The sequence below is a fragment of the Rhinopithecus roxellana genome, chromosome 12 (genome assembly GCF_007565055.1).
Source record: "Rhinopithecus roxellana isolate Shanxi Qingling chromosome 12, ASM756505v1, whole genome shotgun sequence".
NCBI lineage: Eukaryota > Metazoa > Chordata > Mammalia > Primates > Cercopithecidae > Rhinopithecus > Rhinopithecus roxellana.
The window spans coordinates 76,479,844-76,493,112 of record NC_044560.1 but is presented as its reverse complement, the minus strand read 5'-3'; the positions used below and the strand labels follow the sequence as shown (position 1 = coordinate 76,493,112).

Genomic DNA, 13,269 nt, shown 5'->3' with positions numbered 1-13,269 from the left:
TTTTTTTTTTGTCTGAGACGGAGCTTCATTATTGTTGCCCAGGCTGAAGTGCAGTTGTGTGATCTCCGCACACTGCAACCTCCGCCTCCCACGTTGAAGCGATTCCCTTGCTTCAGCCTCCTGCATAGCTGGGATTACAGGTGCCCGCCACCACGCCCAGCTAATTTTTTTGTATTTTTTAGTAAGAGAGGGAGTTTCACTGTGTAGGCCAGGATGGTTTCGAACTCATGACCTCGCGATCCGCCTGCCTCGGCCAAAAGTGCTGGGAGTACAGGCCTGTACCACTGCATCTGGCTATGCCCTGCATTTTTTACATGTTTTTTCAAGCAGGGCCTCAAATGTACCGCCAGTCCTTCTTTTCTCCTGCCTAACTGTGGCTTAAAGTAAAATACCAAATTTCCAGCTCCTTCTGACAAGTTCCAAATGCTAACTTTTCCTCCCCAGTTCGGATTATTAACTTATTTTATTTTATTTTTTTGAAATGGAGTCTCGCTCTGTCACCCAGGCTGGAGTGCAGTGGCATGATCTCGGCTCAAGCGATTCTCCTGCCTCAGCCTCCCCGCAGTAGCTGGGATTACAGGTGCATGCCACTATGGCTCCGGCTATTTTGTAGAGTCGGGGTTCATTACCATGTTGGGCAGGCTGGTCTTGAACTCCTAACCTCAGGTGATCCACCCGCCTCGGCCTCCCAAAGTGCTGGTATTGCAGGCGTGAGCCACCGCGCCCGGCCACTGTTTTTTAGTGTGCTTTTTTTTTGTTTCTTTCTTTTGTTTTTTTTTTTTTTTTGAGTCTCCTTCTATTGCCCAGGCTGGAGTGCTGTGGCTCACCGCAACCTCTGCCTCCAGGCTCAAGTGATTTTCCTGCTTCAGCCTCCCAGGTAGCTGGGATTACAAGCATACACCACCATGCTTGGCTACATTTTATATTTTTAGTGGAGATGAGGGTTCACCATTTTGGCCAGGCTGGTATCAAACACCTGACTTCAGGTGATCTGCCCGCCTTGGCCTCCCAAAGTGCTGGGGTTGCAGCTGTGAGCCACTGGGCCCAGCCTGGTGTACATTCTTGATAATGTATTTTAGTTAATCATTTTTTTTTTTTTTGACAGTGCATTGGTTGTAACATTAAAAGAGATTCGTTTTCTGTTTTTAAGTATTTTCCTTTAGAAGAAAGCAAAGAATAATCCCCTGACAATGCATTGTAAGTAAATCTTTGTGTGTCTTTCTCTTTATCTTCCCTAGGTACAGAGATCTTACGAAAACGTTTTGGGGTCAGTTTTTTCTTGGAAACTTTAAGGCGTTTTGTGTCTGCAGCAACCATTTAGTGTTTTTCTGTTCCTGGGTTTTAGTACTCTCTATGTACTTGGTATCTCTACCAAGATACCCACTATGTCTATGTCTGCTACAGTGTCTAGGTAGTATCAGCTCCTGGTCGTTTTCTCCCCCTAGGACAACTTGAGGTATGGAGTATATCCTCTCCAGGGAGGAGGTGGATGCCCTGGGACTGAGAGGCATCTCCTGGCATACTCTTCCCTTTGAAAGCTAACATTTGGACATTAAGATTGTCTTCACCCAACCCAGCTTCCATTTCTTGGAGACACATAGCTGGTCACCCAATCAGCTGATGGTATTGAGAGCAAAACAGAAATAATTTCTGCCACCTGGATTCTCTAAGATTAGTGAAAAAAAATAGTATCCCCAAAGACAGGAAAAAAACCTGACTCCAGTAAGAAAGTGCAAGAACTTGTGGCATAGTGCAGTGTTTCCTGAGAGAGGGTTGTAGAGTTGCATAGATTCATTTCTTTTTGCAAGGTAAATCTCTGACAGTGAATATTTTTCTTCTGTAGCCTGTGAACTTGATTTCTGATTTTAACGCTAAATATTACAAGATGAAACTTGGTACCTCTTAGGAGTGTTCCCATATGACTAATTGTTTACTACATAATTTTCTTTTTTATTTTTATTTTTGAGACGGGGTCTCGCTTTGTCACCTAGGCTGGAGTGCGGTGGCGCAATCTTGGCTCACTGCCACAAGCCCCGCCTCCTGGGTTCACACCATTCTCCTGCCTCAACCTCCCGAGTAACTGGGAATACAGGCGCCTGCCACCTCGCCCGGCCAATTTTTTGTATTTTTAGTAGAGATGGGGTTTCACCCTGTTAGCCAGGATGGTCTTGATCTGCTGACCTCATGATCTGCCCGCCTTGGCCTCCCAAAGTGCTGGGATTACAGGCATGAGCTGCCATGCCTGGCTACTACATAATTTTTTTTTTTTTTTTTTTTTTGAGACGGAGTCTCACTCTGCTGCCCAGGCTGGAGTGCTGTGGCCGGATCTCAGCTCACTGCAAGCTCCACCTCCCGGGTTCACGCCATTCTCCTGCCTCAGCCTCCCGAGTAGCTGGGACTACAGGCGACTGCCACCTCGCCCGGCCATTTTTTTGTATTTTTTAGTAGAGACGGGGTTTCACCGTGTTAGCCAGGATGGTGTCGATCTCCTGACCTCGTGATCCGCCCGTCTCGGCCTCCCAAAGTGCTGGGATTACAGGCTTGAGCCACCGCGCCCGGCCCTATAATTTTTAATGCAAATAATAAAATAATACATTTATTGTCTGAAAGGAATAGATACTTTGGGTTTTCTTGTTGAGGTATGAAATGTAAGCACCTTAAAATTTTTTTCCCTGATATGAACGCTGTGTTTCAGTAATTTTGCTGGATGTTTCATACACTTAGTTTTAAAAACTGAGTAAATAACTGACATAAAAATTGAAGCTTGAGCTCAGTTACTGCAAGCTAAGGCTAATATTGAGCCCGCAAAAGGAGGTTATTAAAGGCCTAGTTAGTTCTTCCTGGGGAGCCTCCCCTGCAGATTTCCTAGCCTGCTCACCTCGGCCATGGAAAAAGCTTTTATCACGAGAGAAGCTACAGAGCCCTGAAAAGCTGGGGACCCTCAGGCAGACGCAATTAAGATTAAGATGGAATGGGGCTGAAATGATCTCACTGAAGATAAAGTTATTCTTGCTTTGAGGCAGTTTCTAGACTTTGAGAAATAAAGTCAGATTTTTGTAAATTTAAATTCTAAAGGAGTATTGTAGCAGGTGGAAGTACCAACTATAATATCTTTAAGGATTGCAAAGGATAGGCAGACAAGGGCTTTCTTTCATAGGAAGGAGCAAATAAGATTAGAAAGAAGGTGGGAGGGGAATGGCAAATGGAGGGTGAAAAATCAGATTCTGGATCAGAGAATATTTTACCATGAAGTCAGCATGTTCTTAGAAGGGACATAAAATGGGGTTTATGTTGGCTCAGACTGAGAATAGCTCAAAGTTCAGGAGCTGTTGGAAGAAGATAAGTGAAGTTTGGATAACAAGTATTCTATTTTGACCACTGAAGACAAATTCAGCTGATTTTTCTATGAGAAAAAGATTTGTAGAGTCTCTGTCTGGCTGTGATAGGTAAGCACAAAAAGGATAGAGAATGTTATTAATTACAGCACTTTACCAAGATTATCTTTATGCTTCATCTTTCTTCCGTTTGCCGTTTCCTGGGTTGTATTTTTTACTATAAACTGGTCGGCATAACTACAGTGTTTTACTGAGGTCTGAATAGCTGTATCAAATTACTGAACTTGAAGGAGATTATGGAATTCCCCAATTTTTAAACAGTAGCTCAGAAATATGGATGGGGCTGGCATGATTGCTCATGCCTATAATCTCAGCGCTTTGGGAGGCTGAGGCAAGCAGATCCCTTGAGGTCAGGAGTTCAACACCAGCCTGGCCAACGTGGTGAAACCCTGTCTCTACTAAAAATAACAAAAATTACCTGGGCGTGGTGGTGTGTGGCTGTAATCCCAGCTACTCGGGAGGCTGAGGCAGGAGAATCACTTGAACCCTGGATGCAGAGGTTGCAGTGAGCCAAGATCGCACCACTGCACTCCAGCCTGGGCTACAGAGTGAGAGTCTGACTCAAAAAAAAGAAAAGAAAAGAATAAGAAAAAGAAATATAGGTGGGCCCATGGAGTTTGTGATTGGCATCTGCTGTAAGGACAATATTGTGGGATAAAGCCCTGAATCAACGTCTGTGCTGACTCTGGGTGGTTTCAGAATTCAAATGTTAGACAGTGAGTGAGTCGGTGTTGAAGAATTGTTTGGTGTTAACAAACAATCTGGTGCCAGAAAAAATATCACGGAGGCCTGGCCTGGAATAAAACTCTGGGTGTGTGGGAAGGAGAGGCTCTGCTCTCCTGTACACAGGCTGTCAAACTGCTCATTGTTCTGATTTCAGATCTCCTCTTAGGGTGAGAGAGGACTGAAAACTTGGAGAAGAGGAACTCTGGTGGGCGCAGTGGCTCATACCTGTAATCCCAGCACTTTGGGAGGCTGAGGCGGGCAGATTATGAGGTCAGGAGAGGAGACCACAGTGAAACCCCATCTCTACTAAAAATACAAAAAATTAGCTGGGCGCGGTGGCAGGTGCCTGTAGTTCCAGCTACTCAGGAGGCTGAGGCAGGAGAATGGCGTGAACCCGGAGGCGGAGCTTGCAGTGAGCTGAGATCCAGCCACTGCTCTCCAGCCTGGGCGACAGAGCGAGACTCCATCTCAAAAAAAAAAAAAAAAGAATGGGAGCTCTGATGATCCCATTTTTCCACAGCTGCCACCACAGGATTCCCACACACTCACAGTTATGCCCACTAGACACTGCACACCACTCCCAGGACTAGACACCACCCTCAAAAACTTAACCATGGCATTTGTGACCCTAGTTTTTTTTTGCCAAAATCCCATAAAATTGTCTACAATCTTTTGGCATATCCCTACCCCCAGACACTGAATCTGTAGCAGCAACCTGTTTTCTCCACCAACTTGGGGTTCTGGGCCACCTGTTCATAATCTCACCTGCTGTGTGGACCCAGAAATAAGCAGCACAAGCCAGACCTGCCTACATTGCACTCTTCCCTACCCATTGAGTTTCTTTCTTTTAACTGTTATTTCTGTTTTAGGGGTACAGGTGCAGGTTTACTATATAGGTAAAGTTGTGTCATGAAACTTTGATGTAAATTATTTTGTCACAGAGGTACTAAGCATAACACCAAACTTTTTTTTTTTTTTTTAAATCTTTGCTCTCTCACCCTCCACCCTCAAGTAGGCTTCAGTGTCTGTTGTTTTCCCATTTGTGTCCATGTGTTCTTATTATTTAGCTCTTACTTAGAAATGAGAACATTCAGCTGAGCACAGTGGCTCACGCTTGTAATCCCAGCACTTTGGAAGGCTCAGGCGAGTGGATCACGAGGTCAGGAGTTTGAGACCAGCCTGACCAACATGGTGAAACCCCGTCTCTACTAAAAATACAAAACTTAGCCGGGCATGGTGGCACATGCCTGTAATCCCAACTCAGGAGGCTGAGGCAGGAAAATCACTTGAACCCAGGAGACAGAGCTTGTGATAAGCCGAGATCAAGCCACTGCACTTCAGCCTGGGCGAGAGAGCTAGACTCTGTCTCAAGAAAAAAAGAAAAAAGAAAACATGCATTTGCTTTTCTCTTTCAACATTAGTTTTCTAAGGATAATGGACTACAGTTCCACCCATGTTGCTGCAAAAAACATGATCTTGTTCTTTTTTATGGCCATACAGTATTCCATGATATTTATATCCTATATTTTTCTTTTTATATAAATATTCTATTTTATTTTCTTCTTGTTTTATTATTATTTGAGATGGAGGTTCACTCTTGCTGCCCAGGCTGGAGTGCAATGGCGTGATCTCTGCTCACTGCAACCTCTGCCTCCCAGGTTCAAGTGATTCTCTTGCCTCAGTCTCCTAAGTAGCTGGCCTTACAGGCATGCACCACTATGCCCAGCTAATTTGGTACTTTTAATAGAGATGGAATTTCTCTCTGTTGGCCAGGCTGGTCTCAAATTCCTGACCTTAGGTAATCTGCCCTCCTTGGCCTCTCAAAGTGCTCGGATTACAGGCATGAGCCACCACACCCGGCCTTCTCATTTTATTTTAAGGGGAGGCAGGGTCTTACTCTGTCATGTAGGCTGGAGGATAGTGGCGCGATCTTGGCTCACTACAGCCTTAACATCCTGGGTCCAAGCAATCCTCCTACCTCAGTCCCTTATGTAGCTGGGACTACAGGTGCACACCACCACACCCAGCTGATTTTCCTTTAGTATACTTTGTAGAAATGGGGTTTCTCCATGTTGCCTTGGCTGTTCACAAACTCTTGAACTCAGGCAGTCTTGAGCCTCTTAAATTGCTTGGCCTCTTAAATCGCTGCAATTACAGGCATGAGCCACTGCCCTTCTCTGTATTATATTTTCTTTATCCAGTTTACCATTGATAGGATTCAGGTTGATTTCATGTCTTTGCTATTGTGAATAGTTCTGCAGTGATCACGAGTGTGCATGTGCTTTTATGGCAGAATGACTTATATTTCTTGAGGCATACACCGAATTATGAGGTTGCTGGGTCAAATGCTAGTTCTGTTTTTAGTTCTCTGAGGAATCACCAAACTGCTTTTCACAATGATTGAACTAATTTACACTCCCACCACCTTGCCAGGATTTTTTTTTTTTTTTTTTTTTTTTTGAGACAGTCTTGCTCTGTTGCCGAGGCTGGAGTGCAGTGGCACAATCTCGCAATCTCAGCTCATTGCAACCTCCACATCCTGCTTCCCGGGTTCAAGCAATTCTCATGTCTCAGCCTCCTGAATAGCTGGGATTATAGGCATTTGCCACCATGCACGGCTAATATTTTCTATTTTTAGTAGAGATGGGGTTTTACCATGTTGACCAGGCTGGTCTCAAACTCCTGGCCTCAAGTGATCCACCCACCTCAGCCTCCCAAAGTGCTAGCATTACAGGCAGAAGCTACTGCGCCCAGCCCTGCATCTGTAATTTTTTGATGTTTTAATAATAGCCATTCTGGCTTGTGTGAGATGGTATCTCATTGTGTATTTTCTTTGCATTTCTCTAATGATTAACGATGAGTAATTTTTTTTATATGCTTGTTAGCCACCCGTATACCTTCCTTTGAAAGGCATCTGTTCATCTTCTTGGCTTCCTTTTTGATAAGGTTGTTTGTTTTTCCTTGTAAATTTGTTTAAGTATTTTATGGATTACGGATATTAGATATTTGTCAGCAGCATAGTTTGCAAATACATTATTCTATTCTGTAGGTTGTTTACTCTGTTGATAGTTTCCTTTGATGTGAAGAAGCTCTTTGGTTTAGTTAGGTCTCATTTGTCAATTTTTGCTTTTGTTGCAATTGTTTTTAATATTTTCTTTTTTCTTTTTTTTTGAGACGGAGTTTCACTCGTTTCCCAGGCTGGAGTGCAACGGCATGATCTGGGCTCACTGCAACCTCTGCCTCCTGGGTTCAAGTGGTTCTCCTGTCTAAGCCTCCCAAGAAACTAGGATAACAGGCATGAGCCACCATGCCTGGCTAATTTTGTATTTTTAGTAGAGGCAGAGTTTCACCATGTTGGTCAGACTAGTCTCAAACTCCTAACCTCAGGTGATCCACCTGCCTTAGCCTTCCAAATTGCTGGGATTACAGGTGTGAGCCACTGCGCCTGTCCTGTCCTGTGTCTTTATAATGCTCATGGTTCTCATGCTCAGAATAGTTGTGCACTTTGGGTATTTACAGATAAATTTTTTTTAGGGGAATATTTTCTGGTGGACTTGATCAATATATCTAATCTGAGTTTTGTTTTTAAAGATGCTTTTAACTTTTTATTTTCTCTCAATATAATCTTGCTCAGATGGAGAGCTGCTTTTTGCTCAAATCCTTTGGGTTTCTGTTCAGAAGCCCTATTAACATCCCATGGTATCTGTGAATGAGGTGGGCTGTCACAGGGAGAACTCTTAGACCTATCTCTATCCCGACTCATGCTGGAAATCAGCAGTATTTTTTTCATGTCACCATTATAAATAGAAACTGAGGCTGAAACACTGCTCCCATTCTCATTATTGTGAAGATGCAGTTTCACCCAGGAGGCCTGCAGACTCTCCTCCTGCAGCTCAGGCTTCACTGTCTGATGTGACACTGGAGTGCTGCTGTGGCAATTGGTGTTCATGTAAGATATGAGCTGCCAGCTGTGACCTTTCTGTTGTGGCCTATGTGTCAATGGCTGATGGTAGGAGTCAAGAGAGGACACTGGCCATCAGGATAGGGCAAGCAGGGTACTCTAGCCCAGTGCTAAAGCAGTTAGAGCCATGGCTTTTAAATTTCTTGTTTTTGTTTTTTGTTTTTTCTTTGAGGAGTCTCACTGTGTCGCCCAGGCTGGAGTGCAGTGGTGCGATCTCAGCTCACTGCAAACTCCACCTCCTAGGTTCACGCATTCTCCTGCCTCAGCCTCCCAAGTAGCTGGGACTATAGGCACCTGCCACCATGCCCAGCTAATTTTTTGTATTTTTTTTAGTAGAGACAGGGTTTCACTGTGTTAGCCAGGATGGTCTGGATCTCCTGACCTCGTGAACTGCCAGCCTTGGCCTCCCAAAGTGCTGGGATTACAGGCGTGAGCCACTGTGCCCGGCCTGCTTTAAAATATTAATAGCCAAAAAGATAACACCCTATTCAACCATTTCTGTAGGAGAGTAGGAGCCTACCGTCAGCAGGCATCTGGCTTCACGTTGCAGAATTACCTCCTGTTACGAAGATGTGAAAAGTTTATTTTGTCATTGAATATAACCAATAACCATATACCTATGGCCTTGCCAGTTGCCAGGTGAATTTAGGATGAACTACGTATGCCATGGTGCTGTAAATTTTTCTACTTGTGGACTAACTGTGGTGACTGTCTTTCTGTCTTGGCAGTCTCTTGAGCAGATTGACTATGATGTGTGTCACATTCGGTTAAATTGTTTAATAAAACAGTTTTCTTTCTGTTCTATCATTTTGGAATTTTCTGGGGCTGGAGAAAATTTTTCTTTTAATTATATTTTCCACACACTGTCTAGAATTAGCAGACATGATATAAACACATAAGATGCCAACCAAGCTTTTCTCTACAGGGGAATTTTCCTCGCAGGCTTCCAGTCAACTCACAGATTTCTACAAACTTCACGGGAGAGCAATCAACCATTTCACCTCTTTCACTGACTCTTGTATCTTCAGACCTGAAACTGATTCAGAGACCAGAGGACCAGAGACCAGGGGACCAGAGTAACATGTGAGTGTTAAGTAGATATGTAGACATGAGAATCTCCACTTTCCCTGTCCTCTGATTGCTAAAATATCCACAAATGTGCAAGTAACATCTGCTGCAGCTCCAAATTCTGAATCTAGGTCTTGAGATTTGGGAACAACAACAACAACAAAAAAACCTTTCATCTGAGGAATGCAAGTCCTTTTAGTTGTCAAACTCATAAAGAGACATTAAAATGATGACACAATTTTGTCTTTCTCCCATCTTTGAACTGTTTTTTTGTTTTGTTTTGTTTGTTTTTTTTTTTTTGAGACGGAGTGTTGCTCTGTCGCCAAGGCTGGAGTGCAGTGATACGATCTCTGCTCACTGGAACCTCTGCCTCCCGGGTTCATGGGATTCTCCTGCCTCAGCTTCCCAAGTAGCTGGGATTACAGGCATGTGCCATAACAGCTGGCTAATTTTTGTATTTTTAGTAGAGAAGGGGTTTCACCATGTTGGCCAGGCTGGTGTTGAACTCCTGACCTCAGGTGATCGACCCACCTCGGCCTCCCAAAGTGCTGGAAAATTACGGGCATAAGCCACTGCACCTGGCCCTGAATGAAGAGGTTTTTTTATCTCTTAAAACTGTTAGCTATTGCCACCAGTAACTATGAATTAGTAATGCCACACTGGACACTATATCCCATACTCTAAATTTTAATGATGCATATCCAATCAATAATCAATGTCATTTCTGTAAATATAGTAAAAATTTCTGGTAAACAACTTTATATCCATCATCTCTCTGTCCATCTTTTTTTTTCCTTTTCAGATCAACTTGTAACTGCTCCTAATCAAAGTGTAGACGACAGGCAACTTGAAGGTTTGCTCCCAAGTTACAATCCTCAAGCTTTGCCCAAATAAACTATCTACTTATATTCATGTTGTCTTAGCTTTTTTTTCTTTTAGGTAGACATATCTTGGTGTGTTAAAGCAGCCTCTGTAAGGGGATCTTTCCTTTGATTGTACTCTGTGTGCTGTAACACCCAAGAATGAAGAGCCAGGTTGATCCCACCTAGAATCTGCAAATAAGGTCTGGCCTCTTCCTGGAATTTACAAGATAAGGCCAGACTTTGAATTGAGAATGTAGAGAAAACCAACAAGAGACATTTTCTGCATTGTGAGATATCAACATAGACATCTTAAAGTTCCCCTCTGAGAATGTGATATTTTCAGCTTCTCAGATCTTGTCCAGTGCTACCTGCTACAGTTATGTGAGGGGCACCAGGTGTAAATAGAATCTGATGGCAGAATATATGAGTGTGAACAAGCATCTTCAGAGTGAGAGATCAAGGTGATAATGTATCCAAAGCCATAACCACAACTATACCTACCTGTAAAATGTGGGACTGGAGGAGACTATTCCTGTTCTTCCTCTTACCTAAGAGCTAGATAAATCAGGACAGGTGATCCAGGTTCTGGAGCTTCTCCAGGGCAGTTTAATTTTTTATTTAGAAGTAGCCTGAGTCTCTCCTGCCTGGCTTATCACTGGGCCATCAGCCCAGGGTCACTGGGAACTCTCACAATCAGCTGGGTGTCTTTGAGACATTTGAGGATGCCCAGAGCAGAATTGTGCCAGGGTAACAAAAGTGGCTAATTCTGCTTCTGTCTCAGTGTAAAAAATTGAGTCATCCTGTGTCTTCTCCTCCCCTCACACAAGAGATAACTTTGGTGGGTACCCAGATGAGTGTTTTCTCCAGTTTTCTGGTGCTTGGGTGAAAAACAACCAGGATGTCTGGAGACTCAAACAAATCAACTAATTGCTTTTATTTTACATGGCCATTAGAAAAATAGATGAAACAGTCATCCAGGAACCATCCAGGAACTTTTAGTCTAGACTAGCAACTGAATAAAGGGTTGAATTAAGCATCATATGGTTGATTCATTGAAGAGATGTGTGCAAAAAACCTTGAGCTTTATTTGGGCCACTTTCTTTATATTGTAGTAACTTATGTTATCACCTGGAGGGATATTTATGAACAGAAGGGTTATTATTATATGCGTTTCTATTACCTGCTAAGAATACATATTTATCTTATAATAATTACTCTAGAGAACCTTAATTATTTAAATTGCTTATTAATATGCATTATATAATTGACAGGGCAGTGGCTAAAAAACAATTATACAAACTCTGAGATTTAAGTTTCTCTTAGGCAAGCTTAGGAAAACAGAACTGGAAATACCCCAGTGGCACAGATAACAGAATTCTACATAAGGTCCACTTCCTACCCCAGTTCTGTTCAGATTCATTCTATTTGGGGGTCTTATTTAGATCTGGCCCTGCTCTGGAGTCTTGCCTTACAGAACTGATTGGAAGAGATGAGAGTTTTGGCTGGTGAATCCTGCTGCATTTCTAAAGCTGGTACTCACAATTTTCTGAACCCCAAAGGAGATAAATGGGAAAAGTAAAGTATATATTTTAAGTTCTTAATTTTTAAATTCTCTATTAAATCAGTGCTTGCAGATTCCATTTAGCATCTTGTTTTCTATTCCTGGAGATTCAGTAGTTGCTCCACTAGTCACTATATATATATATATATATATATATATAAACAGTAAAAGTTTCTGTAAACTGCATTAAACTTTTCTCTATTCAGGTAATTTGTGTACATTTAGCTTTTATTCTATACATTTTCTTTAAAAAACTAAGAACACAAACAGAAGGTGAAATACACATGCTGGGCCCTTCACCTAATGGTGGGAATTATTAAACACTTAGTACCAACTCCCAGTGTGTTATGAGGATTAAATCACATAATGTGTTATTTCTAGTGCAGTGCTCTGCAACATACTCTTGAGCACATAGTACCTGCTTAGTAAACATTGCATTAGTACGTGTGTATATGTTTTCCAAATGCAGGCTTATTCAGGCACTGCTACCTTTTATTGCCTCTGTAAACTTTAAAGAACCAGCAAAGAATTTGATACTTTAGGATGGAGATTAGTTGTCTTCATTTGTGCCAGAAGTATTTGTGTTGTGACAAGAGTGCCAAGTGTAAGGGACTCTGTGCTGTGCCTGCTTCTCTAACAAATGCTAATGATGAGCCTATGGGAGCATTGTCAGCATTGACAGGGAACTTATTTAAAACACACATTCATGTACCCTTTGAAAACCTGCAGAATCACATTACATAGAGAGGGACTAAAATTACCGAGTGGTTTATAGATCATTAAAGCTTGAGAGGCAATGCTTAGCTAAGTGGTTATAAACCCAGGGTTCTATTAGTTTGGTGCAAAAGTTATTACAGTTTCTGCCATTGTAAGTAATGTGGATTACTTAGGTGTGGATACTCAAATTACATTGCCAATTCACAGAAATATCTTTGCTCATGCCCTTTCCACGGGTTCTTTTTATTGTTGGACACATGCATGTTGTTTTAATTAAGTGCCTCATGTGACTCTAAGGTGAGGCTAGAATCTAGTATGAGGGGTTGAAGATACACTCATGAGAGTTCAGTTTCAGCTGTTTTCTACAGAGTCATCATAGGGCCTGTTCTGTTTGGGTTTGGTGTGGACAGGGCAGTGTGGCCCATATTTTTATTACTGTAGCAGAGATTGTTGGTATCTGTGGCAGGGAAGGGCACCGAAGACAGGAAAGGAGAAACATATGTTTCTATCATCATGGAGCAACTAATTGTTCCTGAATTTTTCATGTTATAAAGGACAGAAGTGGGCGGACTTTTTCAGTGGGTCTTGGTACTTCTGCCTGTGGGTGTGGAGGTAGCAGGTAAACAGGTGGTGCTGACACCTGTAAAGGCATATTCTCAAGATGCAGGTGTAATTTGTCCAGAGAATCTCAACTGAAAAGGTGTCCCAGAGGAGGAGGAGATAGGGAAAATAATATGCCTTTTTTTTTTTTTTTTTTTTTTTAAGCTAAACGTGTCTCCACTCTGCTTTCTGGAATTCCATCCATTTAGTACTTGCAAACCTTTAACTTCTCTTGTGTTTTTCCTCCCTAATGAGTTTGTTTTAACTACTTTTAAAAACTTCATTGATAGTCAAGGGTCTCTGAAAAATATTTCTTTTTAGAACCTTCTCTAAATTCTCAACATCATGGCTTTTTATATGCCATGCAGGATTCTAATC

The 13,269-nt window shown here is 42.4% G+C and overlaps 1 protein-coding gene across 1 annotated transcript in view; it reads left to right on the top strand.

Moving 5' to 3' along the window:
* Positions 1 to 13,269, top strand: part of LOC115900736 (zinc finger protein 723-like) — a 35,174-nt gene that overhangs the window by 5,282 nt on the left and 16,623 nt on the right. Inside the window, exons 2-3 of the mRNA XM_030942332.1 lie at positions 1,446 to 1,527; positions 7,057 to 7,067. Of these exons, the coding sequence (XP_030798192.1) occupies positions 1,446 to 1,527; positions 7,057 to 7,067 (93 nt within the window). The remainder of the gene's footprint in view (positions 1 to 1,445; positions 1,528 to 7,056; positions 7,068 to 13,269) is intronic.